This window comes from Salvelinus sp. IW2-2015, linkage group LG2 (assembly GCF_002910315.2).
Source record: "Salvelinus sp. IW2-2015 linkage group LG2, ASM291031v2, whole genome shotgun sequence".
Lineage (NCBI taxonomy): Eukaryota > Metazoa > Chordata > Actinopteri > Salmoniformes > Salmonidae > Salvelinus > Salvelinus sp. IW2-2015.
In genome coordinates this window covers 33,642,655-33,662,795 of record NC_036839.1, presented here as the reverse complement: position 1 = coordinate 33,662,795, position 20,141 = coordinate 33,642,655, and the positions used below count along the sequence as shown (strand labels likewise).

Below are 20,141 nucleotides of genomic sequence, written 5' to 3'. Positions count from 1 at the left end.
TGGAGGAATGGGCCAAAAATACCAAGCAAACAGTGTGTGAAAAACCTTGTGAAGACTTACAGAAAACGTTTGACCTCTGTCATTGCCAACAAAGGGTACATAACAAAGTATTGAGATAAACTTTTGTTATTGACCAAATACTTATTTTCCACCTATAATTGCAAATAAATTCATTAAAAATCCTACAATGTAATTTTCTGGATTTTTTCCCTCATTTTGTCTGTCATAGTTGAAAGTGTACCAATGATGAAAGTTACAGGCCTCTCATCTTTTTAAGTGGGAGAACTTGCACAATTGGTGTCTGACTAAATACTCTTTTTGCCCCACTGTATATGCATATTATTATTAGTATTGGATAGAAAACACTCTGAAGTTTCTAAAACCGTTTGAATAATGTCTGTGAGTAATAAAGAACTCATATGGCAGGTAAAAACCTGTTAAGTTCCACTTCCTGTTTGGATTTTTTCTGAGGCTGGTAGATTTTTCAACCAAGCTCCCATTGAAATTACAGCAAGATATGGATGAGTTTTCACTTCCTACGGCTTCCACTAGATGTCAACAGTCAATAGAACTTTGTCTGATACCCCTACTGCTACCCCTACTGTGAAGGGGGGCCGAAGGAGACAGGAATGAGTCACCACTGCCATGAGGCGACCATGCTATGACCACGCGCGTTCACGTGAGAGGCAGCTCTGTTCCATTGCTCATCTGAAGTCAATGTATCTCCGGTTGGAATGTTATTCAAGATGTACAGTGGGGAGAACAAGTATTGATACACTGCCGATTTTGCAGGTTTTCCTACTTACAAAGCATGTAGAGGTCTGTAATTTTATCATAGGTACACTTCAACTGTGAGAGACGGAATCTAAAAACAAAAATCCAGAAAATCACATTGTATAATTTTAAGTAATTCATTTGCATTTTATTGCATGACATAAGTATTTGATCACCTACCAACCAGTAAGAATTCCGGCTCTACAGACCTGTTAGTTTTTCTTTAAGAAGCCCTCTGTTCTCCACTCATTACCTGATTTAACTGCACCTGTTTGAACTCGTTACCTGTATAAAAGACACCTGTCCACACACTCAATCAAACAGACTCCAACCTCTCCACAATGGCCAAGACCAGAGACTGTGTAAGGACATCAGGGATAAAATTGTAGACCTGCACAAGGCTGGGATGGGCTACAGGACAATAGGCAAGCAGCTTGGTGAGAAGGCAACAACTGTTGGCGCAATTATTAGAAATAGAAGAAAATAGAAGAAGTTCAAGATGATGGTCAATCACCCTCGGTCTGGGCTCCATGCAAGATCACAAACCTCGTGGGCATCAATGATCATGAGGAAGGTGAGGATCAGCCCAAACTACAGGCAGGACCTGGTCAATGACCTGAAGAGAGCTGGGACCACAGTCCAAAGAAAACCATTAGTAACACACTACGCCGTCATGGATTAAAAATCCTGCAGCGCACACAAGGTCCCCCTGCTCAAGCAGCGCATGTCCAGGCCGTCTGAAGTTTGCCAATGACCATCTGGATGATCCAGAGGAGGAATGGGAGAAGGTCATGTGGTCTGATGATTCAAAAATAGAGCTTTTTGGTCTAAACTCCACTCGCCGTGTTTGGAGGAAGAAGAAGGATGAGTACAACCCCAAGAACACCATCCCAACCGTGAAGCATGGAGGTGAAACATCATTCTTTGGGATGCTTTTCTGCAAAGGGGACAGGACGACTGCACCGTATTGAGGGGAGGATGGATGGGCCATGTATTGCGAGATCTTAGCCAACAACCTCCTTCCCTCAGTAAGAGCATTGATGATGGGTCGTGGCTGGGTCTTCCAGCATGACAACGACCCGAAACACACAGCCAGGGCAACTAAGGAGTGGCTCCGTAAGAAGTATCTCAAGGTCCTGGAGTGGCCTAGCCAGTCTCCAGACCTGAACCCATAGAAAATCTTTGGAGGGAGCTGAAAGTCCGTATTGCCCAGTGACAGCCCCGAAACCTGAAGGATCTGGAGAAGGTCTGTATGGAGGAGTGGGCCAAAATCCCTGCTGCATGTGTGCAAACCTGGTCAAGAACTACAGGAACGTATGATCTCTGTAATTGCAAACAAAAGGATTCTGTACCAAATATTAAGTTCTGCTTTTCTGATGTTATCAAAATAGCTTATGGTCAGCAATAAATGCTAATTAATTACTTAAAAATATACAATGTATTTTTCGGATTTTTGTTTTAGATTCCGTCTCTCACAGTTGAAGTGTCACTATGTAAAAAATTACAGACCTCTACATGCTTTAAAAGTAGGAAAATCTGCAAAATCGGCAGTGTAATCAAATACTTGTTCTCCCCACTGTATGTTAACAACATTCTAAAGATTGATTCAATACATCGTTTGACATGTTTCTACTGACTGTTACGGAAACTTTTGGACATTGTCACGTTTTAGTGAACGCGCTTTGTGACTTTGGAATTGTTTACCAAACGCGCTAACCAAAGTAGCTAATTGGACTTAAATAACGGACATTATCGAACAAATCAAGCATTTATTGTGGACCTGGGATTCCTGGGAGTGCATTCTGATGAAGATCAAATGTAAGGAATATTTATCATGTCATTTCTGGTTTCTGTTGACTCCAACATGGCGCTAATTGGCTATTGTTCTGAGCTCCGTCTCAGATTATTGCATGGTTTGCTTTTTCCGTAAAGTTTTTTTGAAATCTGACACAGCGGTGGCATTAAGGAGAGGTAATCTATAATTCCATGTGTATAACTTGTATTATCATCTACATTTATGATGAGTATTTGTTGAAACGATGTGGCTATGCACTATCACTGGATGTTTTGGAACTAGTGGAATGTAACGCGCCATGTATTCAAACTCAGAATTTGTTGTTATAAAATATGAACTTTATCAAACAAAACATGCATGTATTGTGTAACATGGTCCTATGAGTGTCATCTGATGATCATCAAAGGTTAGTGATTAATTTTAGCTATATTTCTGCTTTTTGTGACTGCTATCTTTCGCTGGAAAAATGGCTGTGCTTATTGTGGTTTGGTGTGACCTAACAATCGTTTGTAGTGGTTTGTAGTGCCACACTTTGGTGGGATTAACTTCTCTGCGCTACGGATCCCTTTAGCGGGATCATTTTCCTAAACAAACCGCTGAATTGCAGGGCGCAAAATATTACAAAAATATTTATAATCATGCAATCACAAGTGAAATATACCAAAACACAGCTTAGCTTGTTGTTAATCCACCTATCGCGTCAGATTTTGAAAAATATGCTTTGCAGGGAAAGCAACCCAAGCTTTTGTGAGTGTATCAATCAATGCTAGAAACAGCTAGCCCCAAATTAGCATGGTCACGAAAGTCAGAAAAGCAATAAAATTAATTGCTTACCTTTGATAATCTTCGGATGTTTGCACTCACGAGACTGCCAGTTACACAATAAATGTTATTTTTGTTCGTAAATATTAATTTATAACAAAAAAAAAACCATTTGGGTTGCGCGTTATGTTCAGAAAACCAAAGCTGCGTTCCGTTCGACGAAAATTCCAAAAGATATCCGTAATGTTCGTAGAAACATGTCAAATGTTTTCTTATAATCAAATCCTCAGGTGTTTTTAACAAACATAATCGATAATATTTCAACCGGACCGTAACCTATTCAATAAAGAGAGAAAGAAAATGGAGAGCTACCCCTCTCGGCGCGCAAGAACTAATCAAAGGACACTTACAGTGTTTGTAAAATCTCGCTCATTTTTCAAAATAAAAGCCTGAAACTATGTCTAAAGCCTGGTCACAGCCTGAGGAAGCCATTGGAAAAGGAATCTGGTTGATACCCCTTTAAAATGGAAGAAAGACGGACAAGGAAACAGATTAAAAATAAAAATAAATCACTTCCGGGTTAGATTTCCTCAGGTTTTCGCCTGTAGAATCAGTTTTGTTATACTCACAGACAATATTTTGACAGTTTTGGAAACTTTGGAGTGTTTTCTATCCTAATCTGTAAATTATATGCATATTCTACGATCTGGACCTGAGAAATAGTCAGTTTACCTTGGGAACGTTATTTTAAAAATATTTAAAAAAATCTGACCCCTAGCGTCAAGAGGTTAACAACAAGATTACCTTTAAAATGGTATAAGAAACATGTATGTCTGAAGAATTTTAATTATGAGATTTCTGTTGTTTTGAATTTGGCGCCCTGCACTTTCACTGGCTGTTGTCATATCCTCCCATTACCGGGATTGCAGCCATAAGAAGTTAAGGCACACCTGTTAATTGAAATGCATTCCAGGTGACTACCTCATGAAGCTGGTTGAGAGAATGTCAAGGGTGTGCAAAGCTGTCAAAGGCAAAGGGTGGCTACTTTAAAGAATCTCAAATATATTTTGATTTGTTTAACACTTTTTTGGTTACTACATGATTCCATATGTGTTATTTCATAGTTTTGTTGTCTTCACTATTTTTCTATGCAGAAAAWAGTAGAAATAAAAGAAAAACCCTCGAATGAGTAGGTGTCCAAACTTTTGACTGGTACTGTAGGTTCAAACTCTGTGTGTGTGTGGGGGGTGAACACTACCAATTGCGGGTGTATGGTGGTCTGTGTGTGTGCGTGTCTGACTAACCTGTGACTGTTGGAAGAGGATAGATGTCTCTGGGTTGATGCCACAGGCCAGCAGGCTGGCAGCCATGTCCAGTATGTTAACCCGCAGCAGGGCTTGGTCCTGGGGCTGGGTGATGGAGTGCAGGTCCACTATGCTGTAGAGCACTGAGGGGTACTGGTTCTGCAGGGACACCCAGCTCTCCAGAGCCCCAAGGTAGTTCCCCAGGTGGGGCACACCCGTGGGCTGGATTCCTGAGAACACACGCCCACCTGGAGGCTCCTGGGGGGGAAGAGAGATTTGATTTTCATTGATGAGCTGTTATTGAGATGCTGAATTATCTCCATAGCTAGCACCTCTWACAGTCAGTGGGAGAACAGAATAGCCAACAAAATGAGCCAATGAGGCCAGAGCATGAACAACTACAAACTGCCAATGAAAGCAGGGCAGGCTGTCAAACCAATAAGAGTAATTAAAAAAGGCTCCTCCTATTTAGTGTAGGTATATAGTCAGAGCACAAATCAAATTTGGGAGAGAGAGGTCATACTCAAGATCGCCATAAACCAAAGTGTATCAGAAACAAAGGCCTTATTTTAAAGCCATGGAATGGGCCCTTTCCCCTCTAAAAGAGAGAGATCACTCTTCCCTTTCGGATCTGTGGGTAAATAGTGTTTCTGGTTCTGCTGGRTTCTGGCATGCTCAGGTCTGGCTTTGACTTACTCCATTGATCCATGGCATCGATAAAGTCTGCTAGGTTCTGGCCTTGGTCCATTCCTACTAGATATGACATTGTGCCCGGCCTGGACCAAATACTGCGGTACKGAGGTGGCATGGAAGGGAACCTGGAACTTCACTTATGACTTGAGGGGTTTCTTGGCTAAATATATTATACAGCACTGCTGTTCAGCAGAAAAGCGTAAACAATTTGTTGTAGTATGTTAGGAGGGACTGTCTGCTCACTCTGCTATGCCTGTCTGAGTGTTGGTTATACACAGTGCTTGAAATTGTATCGGTGCACTACCCTTCACACCACAAGCGAAAACAGGTGTCATAAAATCAATTCTGGATACCTTGCAAACAGAATTGGGTTGAAATCCCTTGCTGTGTAACTTGAGCTGCAATCTTTGAAATTCTTTATCTTGACAAATCTTTAGGAACTTACTCAAATATTGTGCAGGTAATTATACAGTATTTTGGGTTATCATAACTAATCAGAAAACCAAAACACTCAAAGGATTTCTTGTACGTTCAGCAAACAGCAACAGTAGTCTGAATCCCAATCAGTTTCTGTGAGGGACAGMCAGCCTTCCACGGCCTCTGGGATAAGATAACAGCAGTTCCTAGACCAGTCCCATCCTGTTTGTCGTCTGTCTGTTCGGCCTAGGGGATCAGATAACTGCTCTGAGATCAGCCCTCTGGGATCAGATTCCAGGTCAGTACGGGGCAAGCACTCAGCGCCGGCAGGAAGGAACTGGGTGCTTATGTCATTATTACTGAGGGGGTAATTTCAGCAGAGAGCCATTGATGCTGAGGGCCCCTTCAGAGGTGTCAGGAGTGATTTGGGTGTGGACGGCCTGAATATGGCTCATGTGTTCTCACCTCGCGTTGACATGCCAAATGCACCCCCCCCCCCCCTACTCTCACCCTGGGGGAGGCTATTAGCCATGCAGACATGGTAATGGTGTTATTTGAGACAATCGCAGACTAACAGAGTCAACGCTAACTGCTAACTAGCCACTGGGTAATCAGGCTCACACATCACAGACGCCTGCCTGACACCTCTGCTCAGTTTAGCATTTGGTCAGAGAAAATTCTAAAACTTTCTTTAACATGTGCGACTACAGTTGAGGAAATACATTAAGATACGTAGGAAAGTATGCTAAATGTTGACAACGCGACAATATTGGGATAATTAAGACAAGTATTGAACATGAAAGGGGCTGTTCTTTGAGGAACTGAAATGACCAGATGCTAGGTGAATAGTCACCGATGCAGAATCTCCCATTCGTAACCAAACCCCCTCAACCTGTCTCGCCCTCTCTCTGTGCGTCTCGCCCTCTCTCCCACCCGTTGTGGGCCTGTTGATGACACGTAGCAGCATTGGTAACCTCTACTCATATTTTACTATGAGGGGTGTGATGCTGTCCTACCACGGCGTAGCCTAGGTGACGAAAGGTTTCTTCATCCACATCTAGCATATGGTGATTACATTACACACCGAGTGTGACGAACGCCAACAGCTAGAAGGGTTACGTATACTTTCAGGCCATGTTTTCACAATCACAGACACTTTCCGGGATGCGTGTTAGTATAACACGTGTGAGTGTGTAAGAGAATGATGGAAAGAAACTGAAGGAGGGATGGAGGTTGTGTGTGTGTGTGTGTGTGTGTGTGTGTGTGTGTGTGTGTGTGTGTGGGCAGCAGGAATATGACAGAACTCATCACAGATGGAAAAAGTGAATCACATCTGACATCAAAACCACACTAATGACATTACAAAAATGCAACGCACGGCTTCTATTAAGCAGAAAAACATCAACAATCATCGATGGAAGTTTTGGAAAAGATTCAGTTAATTAGAAAAACTGTTTTCTTTATGACTTATGACCAGAGAAGACCTGCGGCCTAAATTCAATGGAACAGCACAACTCTTTCCCAAATTCTCCTCCTAGTTTCCCCCAGACCACATGTGGATCACAGCATATGTGCAAAGAGGAATGCCAGAAATCCTTATTAATTGTGTGCAAAGTACAGTGCTGTGACAACTTTCCACTGGAATGTGTAAAAGATGACAAATATATTGCTTTACAACGGGAGAGAGAGAAATAATTTTTAATTGAATGAAGGATTGTGCTCTCAAAGGCATTCCAAAGGGAAGTCCTCCAAGTTATCACAAAAAGAAGAGTCTGCTTTCCTGACAGTCCTCCAAGCATGTTGTGTAGGCCTACGTCGCTTGAGCTACTTCATCATCTAGGTAGACTTCCAATCTCAGTTCWGTTGACTGGCTGCTGACTTGCAGCCTGTCTGTCTAAGTCTGTGTCCAGCCAGCCAACACCATAAATCACTGGAGTAGCTTGATTGCCATTGGGCAAGAGGCTGGGAAACAGTGATTTTCTTCCGGACTTTTCTCCTCACACATCATATGAGAGTGGCTCACTGACATCCCCCTCATAGGGCTTCCAGAGGACCGGCCCCTGCAGTGGCCACAACTCCACCATGCCAATTTCAACACTTCTCAGAGTCTCCACCGGGGGCACCGGTCACCTCCACAGGGTACCGTCAGCCCCTCCGTGGGACCAGATCCGTCACAGCATGGGAAGGATCGAGCTAGGCCTAAGCGGTGGGGATTAGATGCTCTCTGGTCCTTGTGTCCGTCTGCCTTAGTCCCCCTCGGTCTCCCACTGACAGACACACAGGGTCCAGTGTTCACCCTCACCCCAGGCATCCCATTAAACACAGAAACCATGCTGAACCAACCTCTAAAACAGGCCTCGGTCCTGCCGCTCCCACCACCACCTCCTTCGTCTCCCCCCTCTCCATCATCCCTCTTTCTCTCCATCCCACTCTCACATAGGGACCTGTTAAGGCAGGCGAYCAACAGAGCCCCACTTCAGTGAGCTATTGAGCAGGAAATGGTGTTTAATGTACGCCCTCACTTTTAGAGGGTGATGGGGCAGTGTGTGTGTGTATAGCCTGTATCAGATCACAAACTGTGAATGATCACAGAGAAAACACAGGGGTAGAATGAAAGCGAGACAGAAGATATTAAAAAACCGAAAGAAACGCAACAAAGTGAAGGAGAGCAACGTAGAAGCCAGAGAGGGAAAGGTAGGTAGGTCTGGGTGAAAGAGAGATTATTTGTTCTCTAAAAAGGGGTTGTGAGGGGTATGGATGGAGGAGTGAGGTGCCCAAACGGAGCGTTTGATTAAATCTGTGGTTGACGTGTGGGACAGGTGAGATTGATGAGGTTCCTCTGTGCTTCATACTGTGCAGAAAGCGGGGAGGAGAAGGGAGAGAAGAACAGAATGTGTCAGTGAGGCGGGACAGGGAACAGGGCCTGCCCGGCTGATTAATGGGACTGGAGGCCCTTCAAAAACAGTGCTCCCCGCAGACAGAGACCAACAGCACTCCAAAAATAACCAGGAGGCAGCCCAGCCCAGGACTACCCCAATACGGAGCTATGGCTACAGTCGGATATCAGACCTAGCTTAAAACCTCACTAGGGTACGTGGGACGGTAGCTTCCCACCTCGTCAACAGCCAGTGAAACTGCAGGGCGCCAAATTCAAAACAACAGAAATCCAATAAATAAAATTCCTCAAACATACAATTATTTTACACCATTTTAAAGATACACTTGTTGTAAATCCAGCCACAGTGTCCGATTTCAAAAAGGCTTTACGACGAAAGCACACCAAACGATTATGTTAGGTCAGGGCCAAGTCACAGAAAAACACAGCCAAAGATTTTTCCAGCCAAAGAGAGGAGTCACAAAAAGCAGAAATAGAGATAAAATTAATCACTAACCTTTGATGATCTTCATCAGATGACACTCATAGGACTTCATGTTACACAATACATGTATGTTTTGTTCGGTAAAGTTTACATTGGCGCGTTATGTTCAGTAGTTCCAAAACATCCGGTGATTTTGCAGAGAGCCACATAATTTTACATAAATACTCATAATAAACATTGCTAAAAGATAAAACTGTAATGCATGGAATTTTAGATCCACTTCTCCTTAACTTCTTCAGGGCAGGGGGCAGCATTTTCACTTTCGGAAAAATATCATGCCAAAATTCAACTGCTTGCTACTCATTCCCAGAATATAAGATATGCATATTATTAGTAGATTTGGATAGAAAACACTCTGAAGTTTCTAAAACTGTTTGAATCATGTATGTGAGAATAACAGAACTTATGTAGCAGGCAAAACCCTGAGGATAAACCATTCAGAATGTATTTTTTTGATGTCACTGTCTTTTCAAATAGTTTTCTTAGAGACACCAGATTTCTAATAGACTTGCTTGCAGTTCCTACCGCTTCCACTGGATGTCACCAGTCCTTGGAAATCGGTTGAGGTTATTCCTTTGTGTAGTGAAGTAGGGCTATCGTAAATGAGGGTCACATGAAGTAAATTTTTTGAGAGAGTCACGTTACGAAAGAAGTTGCGTCAGTTTGTTTTCTTTTTGTATTGAACACAGATTATCCCGTCTTCAAATTGATCGATTATTAACGTTTAAAAATACCTAACGTTGTATTACAAAAGTAGTTTGAAATCTTTTGGTAAAGTTTACATGTAACTTTTGATATATTTTGTAGTGACKTRGCGAAAGTTGGAAGCTGTGTTTTTCTGGATGAAACGGTCCAAATAAATTGACATTTTGGATATATATCGACGGAATTAATTAAATCGAACCAGGACCATTTGTGATGTTTATGGGACATATTGGAATGCCAACAAAATAATTTCGTCAAAGGTAATGCATGATTTATATTTTATTTCTGCGTTTTGTGTCGTGCTTGCAGTGTTGAATTACGCTACTCTCTTTGTTTACTGTTGTGCTATCATCAGATAATAGCATCTTATGCTTTCGCCGAAAAGCCTTTTTGAAATCTGACATGTTGGCTGGATTCACAACGAGTGTAGCTTTCTTTTGGTATCTTACATGTGTGATTTAATGAAAGTTTGATTTTTATATCATGTTATTTGAATATGGCGCGCTGTATTTTCCCTGGCTATTGGCCGGTGGGACGTTTGCGTCCCACCTGCCACAGAGAAGTTAATGCAACCGCTGTGTCAGATTTCAAAAAAACTTTACGGAAAAAGCACACCATGCAATAATCTGAGTACAGCGCTCAGAGACCAACACAACCCAAACAGATATCCGCCATGTTGTGTAGTCAATAGAAGTCAGAAATAGCATTATAAATATTCACTTACCTTTGATGATCATCAAAATGCACTCCCAGGAATCCCAGTTCCACAATAAATGTTTGTTTTGTTCAATAATGTCCATCATTTATGTCCAAAACCTCMTTTTTGTTTGCGCGTTTAGCCCAGTAATCAAAATTCATGASGCGCGATCACTAGGTGCAGACGAAGTCAAAAAGTTCCGTTACAGTCCGTAGAAAACATGTCGAAAGATGTATAGAATCAATATTTAGGATGTTTTTAACATAAATTTTCAATAATGTTCCAACCGGAGAATTACTTTGTCTTCAGAAATGCAATGGAACGCAAGCTAACTSTCACGTGAACGAGCGTTGCCAGCTCGTGGTTCTCTGGCAGACCTCTGACTCATTCCCCTCTCATTTCGCTCCCACTTCACAGTAGAAGCCTCAAACAAGGTTCTAAAGACTGTTGACATCTAGTGGAAGCCTTAGGAAGTGCAATATGACCCCATAGACACTATGTATTCGATAGGTAAAGAGTTGAAAAACTACAAACCTCAGATTTCCCACTTCCTGGTTGGATTTTTTCTCAGGTTTTTGCCTGCCATATGAGTTCTGTTATACTCACAGACATCATTCAAACAGTTTTAGAAACTTCMGAGTGTTTTCTATCCAAATCTACTAATTATATGCATATTCTAGCTTTTATGGCTGAGTAGCAGGCAGTTTAATTTGAGCACGCTTTTCATCCAAAATTCCCAATGCTGCCCCCTACCCTAGTGAAGTTAATGCCTACCCAATAAAGCCCTGGCCTAGCTAAGCCGATACAGCTACCACTACGAGCCTGGCCTAGCTAAGCCGATACAGCTACGGGCCTGGCCTAGCGAAGCAGATACAGCTACGGCTTTGTTGGGCACACCATGGTCAAATCAAGACATTGGATAAATTAGGTATTAGTCAACAGCATTTGATACCATTAATAGGCATTTGCATTAAGTAATGAGTGTTTTAAATTTGCCTATAAAAAGATGGCCGAATGAGTTAATGATGGAGTGGTTTAATTTTACTCCACAGACTGGAAATAATAATACCATAAGCACAGCAAAAATAACCCGGAGACACTTCATAAATTATTCAATCTATAATGATGGTAACACTGAGGCCAGGGCCAACCTCTGCCAGGAAACACACGCACACGCAGCTTCTGTTGACTTGAGCGCAGCCCAAAAGCACGATTCCAGATACATTTTAATTAAAAACCATCAGACCTTTTGTCCAACGTCTGGGTCTCCACAGATTAAGACATGGGATTGGAAAGCTTTTAAGGCTTCCTGGGTATTAACATAGACATATTAGAGACAGACTTATTCTGTAATTCAGTTTAGGTACGTCGAAAAAAGAAAAAAAATGCTGACATTCGGGGGAGTTTGGACAAATGGCTGATTTGCAAAGCATTGGTGGGCCTAGCATGCCTTTTACACGCCTAATTATCCTGTATGGACGAGACTGGTGAGAATTAGTGGGCTTTTCTGACAGTTTCAAATAAATAGAGCAATTAATGAATGTACTCAACTTGAAGTCCATGACGTTTCCCTGTTGTGTGGGGCTAGGGAGCTGTTCTAATGGTTTTAGCTGACACCACAGTGAGTGAACTTGGAACTGARCAGAGCAGAGGCGAATTAGAAGTCACTTCCTTCTTCCTGGAGCGTGGGGTTGAGATGACTGATATCAGCCATTAGGAGCACAGATGAGTTAAGGAGCGGACAGAGAGGAAGGGAGGGAATACCATGCTACACAGTGCTAGGAGGAATCATGGCTGCCCAAAGCTGCTGCCACAAGTCTGCCCTCAGGTTACTCGCTCTCTGCCCCTAACAACTGATGTAATATCAGTTCGGCCTACACCACACCCTAGCCTAAAATAGATGCACCATTATGGCCTTCTCTGGCCAGTTGTACATTCAAGTGCATCAACTGCCCACAATCTCATGCTGCAAAATACTTCAAAAAGGTGCAATATGCAGAAATCGCTCTGCCATTTCCTGGTTGCTAAAATTTGAATAGTTCGCCTTATTTCACTTTATGTGACAAAACAAGCAATTGTATAGAATTATTCTACCATCTAAACTGCTGTGAAATATCCTTTCAATAACCAAAAATATTGTATTTTCAGCTGGTGTACAAAATCCAAAGTAAAACTAAACTTAAGAACAGGAAGCATAGAAATAGCACAATGAACAGATCTACTGCTTTTTAGATTTGCTTTCAATGACAGATCTATAATTCACATTTCTATGTGAATTTGGTCAGGTCTCCCAAAAATGTATATATTGCAGATTTAAAGAAAATGTGTTGATACATTTAACTATTTACATTAAAGGTCATTTCCAAACGAGTTGAGAGATGCACCGTTTACCATGGATGCAGTCTCCGTGAATGCAGGAACATTGCCTTTAAATGTCAATCGAGCTATAATACAGATCTTCACCTATACTTCAACAATACGGAATGAATCCAGACCCAATACACTGCCTTTTAACATTAACCTTACAGATGAGGACGACCTTAGTATTTAAAGGTTCCATAATTTTCCACGACTTTGTAGACTGACGGAGCTGTGTAAGCACAAGAGTTAAACTATCTCACTATAAATTGTATGTGTGGATAGGTTACTAAGAAAATATGGCTACAAAATGTGTTAAATAGTCTCAGATTTATATAAGGCCAAGTCAAACGTCATGGTCTGCTCTAGATCAGTGACAGTTTATAGTTAATCTCTATTGGTCTGCAGAAGTGACTTAACACACTTTTTCGAGCTCAATGTCTTGACGCACATCACACCTCGGGGCATTGTGTCCGGATTTGCGCGCTGTCGTCGACATTTGGAGAAGATTTAAACAAATGAAAACCAACACTTCATTTCTGATGTTATTTCAGGTAATGAAGCACTGCTGTGATGATGCTTTCGGTTCCTCCACTTCCATCTAGCCTTCCGCCTCAGCGCGCACACACCTCGCCAAAATCTCGAGAGACTTCACCTTAACAAAACACAGACGCAGCGGCGGTGAGCGCGCATTCCGTTCCTCAGCACCACTGGCCAGTCATTAAGGCCCCACAGCTCGTACATCAGTTTAAAAAAATAAAATAACTTGGTCGTAACACAATAATTAGCATCCTTACTGTGCCAAAACGCACAAACTATTGTTAGCGGATTGTTGTTGGATTTAACAGTCTATTAATTTATCCAAGGGGGCTCGTGTCATGGCAAATCAAGAGTGCAGCGCAAGCTCAAATAGTAAACCATCCTAGAATAAATTACGCATTTTAAGGAGATCAAATATGTAATAATTATAGACCTCTAGATTTGAGGACACATTTCCTCATGAAACAGCAGTCTAAAGCACTAGGCTATATCAACTGCTGAGCATTTCACACATGGCCTTACTCAATAGCCTACTCAGTGTGCAGGCTTTTGTTCCAGCCCAGTACTAATACACATGAGGGCTTGCTGATTGAGTTCATTAGTGGGGAGTTAGAACAAAAGCCTGCATGACCAGGACCAAGGTTGGTGACCACCATTCAAGCAAAAGCTACTACATTAATTGCCTATTTAAGTGTATGGGTTTTTATTAGTTAGGTTTATTTGATATTGTACACATTCGCAGCTAAAAGCTGAATTACATGATACAGACAAGAAATAGAACAAATAATTAGATTGAGGAAATTGAAGAGTGATGGATTAAAAAGTAGATTGAAGCAGTTCGGGATGAATGGCGTGTGGTGAAGCACCTTTGTATCAAATATGACAAATGGCAGGATAATACTACACAGCCACATTACTCAATCTCAATGCTTTACCACTAGGCAAATAATAGTAGGTGTTACGGAGTCTAGTTGATAGGTAATCGACTAGCTGGACTGTTCCCCAGACTCCACTCGTAGGGATTTGTACAATGCTCAACAAGGCTATTGAACTTGACATTGGTGTCTGTCTTTATTCCTTTATCCAACATATCATACTGAAACATGGTATCAGAAGTGGCTCGGAAAACACACGTTTGTTATTTTTGTAGCTAAGTACAGTATAGGCGCAGTTACGTTCCATATGCGAACACACGCCGTTTCCTACTCACCACACTGATCAACTCGTTAGCTGGCTAGCTAGCATCACTACCTACCTCCATGACTGAAGGCAAAGAAATCTCCTATTCCATTGCTATGGCAGCGAACATTCCGCCACCAAATCACATGGTTCTCACAGGGGACTGGAATWCTAATTGGSACAACTTCAGGGATGAATTCGAGGACTATGCGCTGGCRACCGGTCTACATGAGAAACCCAACGAGGTACAAGCGGCAACTCTGAGGAGTTTAATGGGCAGCGAATGCAGGCATATCTACCGGCACAATCTCACCCTCACGGCACGACAACAGTATGATGCAAAGGCTATATTGGATGCATTGCAGAATTACTTCAAACCCGCCAGAAACGTCATTTACGAGCGGTTCGTTTTCGGAAGCTGCAAACAGGAAGAGGGTGAGTCAGTACACAACTTTGTAACCCGTTTGAGAGAGAAATCCGCCACTTGTGAATACGGGGGATTGAAAGATGAATTGATTCGTGACAAAATAGTACTGGGAATTGCAAATGAGAATACGCGCCGGCGTCTACTGAGAGAGAGAGGCTTAACATTAGTAACTGCCATCGAAATGTGCCGCACTGCTGAAGTCACTGACATGAGAATGAGAGCAATGGAAACGGAAACCCCACGCTCCGACGTTGATACTGGTTCACGCTGTTGCTAGGCAGACATTCAGACAAAACCAATCGAGGCAGAGTAATTCACCACGAACGGTGAACACAGAGAGCCCCGTAGCATGTAAATACTGTGGGAATACACACACACGTGGCAAAGAGCACTGCCCTGCCTACGGAAAACCATGCAGAGTTGTGGAAACTAATAATCACTTTGCAAAAGTGTGTCTCAAAAGCAAAAGAAGGGTGAGTGAGGGCAAGATTCACTGTGTTGATGATGTTACTCAATGTTCAGAGCTGAACAGTGAAAGTGACATTTACATGCATGAATCCATTGGGGCTGTACACTCAAGAGGGAAGAAATGGTTTGTGACACTACGATTACACAACAAGCAACAACAATGTCAACTGGATTCGGGTGCTACATGCAACGTAATGAGCTACAAAGACAAAATCAATCTGGCACCTGACACACATCTATTGCCCAGCGATACTAGACTAAAGCTGTACTCAGGASAACTAATGAGCTCTATGGGCACCTTTGAGACCGAATGTGTTATTCGGGGACGCAAACAAGCTGGAGTTTGAGATTGTGAAAACCAGTCAAAATCCTCTCCTCTCAGGCTCTACATGCGAACACCTGGGACTGATGCAGTTCACTGTACCAAATGACCTGCACATTGTGGATCATGTCCAGCATGGACCCCTGTCCAAAGAACAACTACTCAGCAGATATGACGATGTATTCATCATGCCCGTTGAATCAGTGCCTGGGGAGGTACACTTTGAAGTGGATGAGAGCATCACTCCAGTCCAGTGTGCTCCTCGCAATGTGCCCATTGCAATGAAAGTGGCTGTGAAGGCCCAGCTGGACATGTATGAGGCCGATGGCCACATGACATCTGTGACTGAACCAACTGACTGGATCAGCAATATGGTCATAGTGAAAAAACCAGAGAAGCTGAGGGTCTGCATCGACCCAAAGCATCTGAACCAAGCACTGAAACGATCCCACTACATCATGCCGAYACTAGAGGATGTCCTCTATAAGCTTCCCAAGGCCAGGATTTTCACCTTGGTGGATGCCCGAGATGCATTCCTTCAATGCAAGCTGGACGAAGAAAGCAGCTTCATGACTACCTTCTGGACCCCCTGGGGTCGGAAACGCTGGCTCAAGCTCCCGTTTGGTGTCTCAGTGGCGCCTGAGGTATACCAACGCAAGCAGCACGAGTTACTGGCTGGGCTCAAGKGCATTGAACCCATCGCCGATGATATCCTGATCGTAGGCTGTGGTGAAACAGACGAAGAAGCAGAACGCGACCACGATGTGAAGCTCCTGGCACTGATGGAGCGCTGCCGATCAGTTAAGCTTCGTCTTGGCCTGAAGAAGCTGCAGTTCAAGGTGAAAGACGTCCACTTCCATGGCCACATTCTCTCGGCAARAGGCCTGAAGCCGGACCCAGACAAGGTCCAAGCRATCCTCGACATGCCAAACCCGTCTGATGCAAAAGGAGTACAGCGTCTCATCGGCTTTGCACACTATCTTGCAAAGTTCATGCCACACCTATCAGCAGTCTGTGAGCCTCTGCGCCGGTTGCTGGACAAAGACACACCRTGGCACTGGCTACCCAAGCACGAGGCCGCAGTGCAGGAGATGAAATCTCTGGCTTCATCCATGCCAGTGTTGCGCTACTACGACGTCACGAAGCCTGTCACAATCCAGAGCGACTCTAGCCAAAGGGGACTTGGATGCTGCCTTATGCAGGAAGGCCAGCCCGTTGCGTTTGCCTCGAGAGCGCTCACCCCCACCGAACAAAACTATGCACAAATTGAGAAAGAGTGCCTCAGCATCGTCTTCTCCTGCCAGCGATTCCATCACTACTTATATGGTCGAGAGCTGGTCACCGCTGAAACTGACCACAAACCACTCATTGCCATATTCAGTAAACCTCTCCTCAATGCACCCAAGAGGCTTCAAAGCATGCTCCTGACTCTGCAAAACTACAGCCTGAAGGTAATTTACAAGCCAGGACCAGAGATGTACATCAGCGACACACTGAGCAGGGCAACAGCACAATGTACAGGTAGAGGCACTGCCTATCAGCGGCAGGCCATCTGTTCGCTACAGCAGGAACAACAAGATGTTCAACAGATCAATCAAGCAGACTACTTAAACGTCACAGATCACCGCCTAGCCCAGATCAGGCAACATACTGACAAGGACGAACACCTACAGTCACTGMAGTCCATGGCTCTCGCARGTTRGCCATATCTGAAAGAGGAGACACCTTTCACAGTGAGAGAATACTGGACCTTTCGAGATGAGATCAGTGTGCAAAATGGCGTCTTGTTTAGAGGTCAGAAGGTCATTATTCCCAAATCACTACGTCCAGAGATGCTTACCCGCATACACTCCAGTCACGTTGGAGGTGACGCATGCTACCGCCAGGCACGTGAAACATTATACTGGCCAAACATGCAAGCAGAAATTAAAGACTTTGTCAGCAACTGTACCACATGCAACGAGTACGCTCATGAACAGCAAAAGGAAACCATGATGTCACACGAACTGCCCACAAGGGCCTGGCAAATCATCAGCATGGACTTATTCAGCCACAGCCAAAAGGACTATCTTCTCATCGTTGATCACTACTCTGACTTTTGGGAAATTGAACTGCTCCCTGACTTGTCTGCAGAGACGGTCATAAAGCGCTGCAAGGCGCAGTTTGCAAGGCAAGGTCAGCCTGACAAGGTAATCACGGACAATGGCCCACAATTCACTGCACAGTTCAAGCGTTTCGCCTCAGAATGGGAGTTTGACCACGTGACCTCCTCTCCAAGACACCCAAAAGCAAATGGCAAGGCAGAATCAGTTGTCAAGATTGCAAAAAACCTGTTAAGCAGGGCCTTGCGTGACAGCAACGACCCATGGAAAGCGATCTTACAGTGGAGGAACACACCCAMCGAAAACATGGACAGCAGCCCAGCACAACGCCTTCTGTCCAGACGTCTGAAGACTACYATCCCCKTAGCTAACAAGCTACTTGAGCCCTGCGTCATGGTTGGCGYCACRGACAAACTGCGTCACAGAAAGCAGCTCGCTAAGTGCTTCTACGACCGGACAGCTCGAGACCTACCAGAGCTGGAGGTGGGTGAAACTATAAGGATGAAACCGCTGCCRGGAGACCACACAGGACTTKGGASGCTGGGCACATGCCTACAGAGAGTTGCACCACGTTCTTACCTGGTGGATGTTGGTGGCTCCCTCTATCGTCGCAATCGGGTGGATCTGCGCGTAGCAGAGCAGACAAACCAGAACATGCCATACACTCACCTAGATGAGCTGGATCACAGTCCAGGCCTAAGGGTAAGGGGTGCAGAATTGAGACATGAGCCAACTGAAGGTGAGGCTTCTACCCCACCAAACTCTCCAGAGCTCGTGGCCCTAATCCTACCCCTGTCAGAGCCAATACTTACTCACGGGTGGGTCGGCTGTGCAAGCCACCGGACAGGCTCACTCTGTAAGCAAGAGACTGTGTTTTAACTTGTCCTCTGTTTATAAAAAAAAAATACAAATAAAAAGGAAGATGACAACTGAAGTAAAAAGAAAATGTCATGCTTTTCAATTGTTATGACTTGACTGTTAAGAACTCAATGTTATGCCGTTATGTTTGCACTTTCTATTGAAAAGGATGATGTTACGGAGTCTAGTTGATAGGTAATCGACTAGCTGGACTGTTCCCCAGACTCCACGCGTAGGGATTTGTACAATGCTCAACAAGGCTATTGAACTTGACATTGGTGTCTGTCTTTATTCCTTTATCCAACATATCATACTGAAACAGTAGGCAACTACTAGCTGCTATTATAGAACTAATAAACAAACTATCCAAATCATCATTATTATAGCACTAACATTGAATTAATACAGCCTACGCGGGGGGGGGGGGGGGGGGGGGGRSKGWATTTTTTGAACGAATTTAAATACATTAACTACATCGTTTTCGTTTATAAACCATGCATTTTCCCAACAAGATAATGTCAGGAAGCCTTGCATCAGCTAGCACTGTTTCATGAACATGAACTGTCAAAAACAGCGTCCTACTGTTCGCTCCTGGTCTAAGCATAATATCAAATCAAATTTGATTTGTCACATGCGCCGAATACAAAAGGTGTAGTGGACCTTTGTGAACTGTTTACTTACGAGCCATTTTCCAACAATGCAGAGTTAAAAAATAAGAACAATTTGGAAAAGGAAATAGTAACACAAAAAAATAACGAGGCTATATACAAGGTGTACAATAACCAATGAATATACAGTAAATGTGCATTTGAAACACACTACCTTTCCGTCCGCACATTGTCCAGCGCAGAATAGTCTTTTTGGAGAACGACGCTTTTGAATGAATTGAAGGAGATATTTCACATTACCCCTGATCGGGAGCGCCATCTTGGACTAAGGAACTACGGTGGCTACCACATGCCAAACAGCGCGTTCATAATGTACTCCTATATCGGCTACTCTCAGAAATGAGCCTTTTGAGAACTAACTTGAGTTGTATGAGATGGCTGGGGAGCCTGCATATTTAATATCATATTATTATACAATAATATAATATTTACTATAATATATTTACTCTAATGTAAGATATTTTTCACAGTTAAATTGTTTTAATCGAGCCCTTTCACTATAGATAAACTCTTTCCAAAACATGTAGCTACTTTCTTAGGTGGGAAAAAAGTATTTGATTTAACAAATAGACATACATGTGTTAAAAGTTATAATAGTGCAAATGTGAAGATGCTGTATATTATATTATATTATATACCGGTACATTATATACATTTTCAATTCCTATGATATTGTTTGTCTTTGTATTTTT

At 43.1% G+C, this 20,141-nt stretch overlaps 1 protein-coding gene across 2 annotated transcripts in view; it reads right to left on the bottom strand.

Annotated features, from left to right (window-relative positions):
- The window catches only part of wars2 (tryptophanyl tRNA synthetase 2, mitochondrial), a 28,806-nt gene extending 9,064 nt beyond the window's left edge, over positions 1-19,742 (bottom strand). Inside the window, exons 1-3 of one of the 2 annotated variants that reach the window (XM_024008988.2) lie at positions 19,604-19,720; positions 8,089-8,189; positions 4,636-4,893 (exon numbers count right to left, since the gene is read on the bottom strand). In XM_024008988.2, coding sequence (XP_023864756.1) covers positions 4,636-4,893; positions 8,089-8,189; positions 19,604-19,619 — 375 coding nt within the window. In that variant the 5' untranslated portion in view covers positions 19,620-19,720. Of the gene's footprint in view, positions 1-4,635; positions 4,894-8,088; positions 8,190-19,603 lie in introns of both variants that reach the window. The other variant, XM_024008995.2, reaches the window with a different exon arrangement.
- Positions 19,743-20,141: the final 399 nt, after the last annotated feature.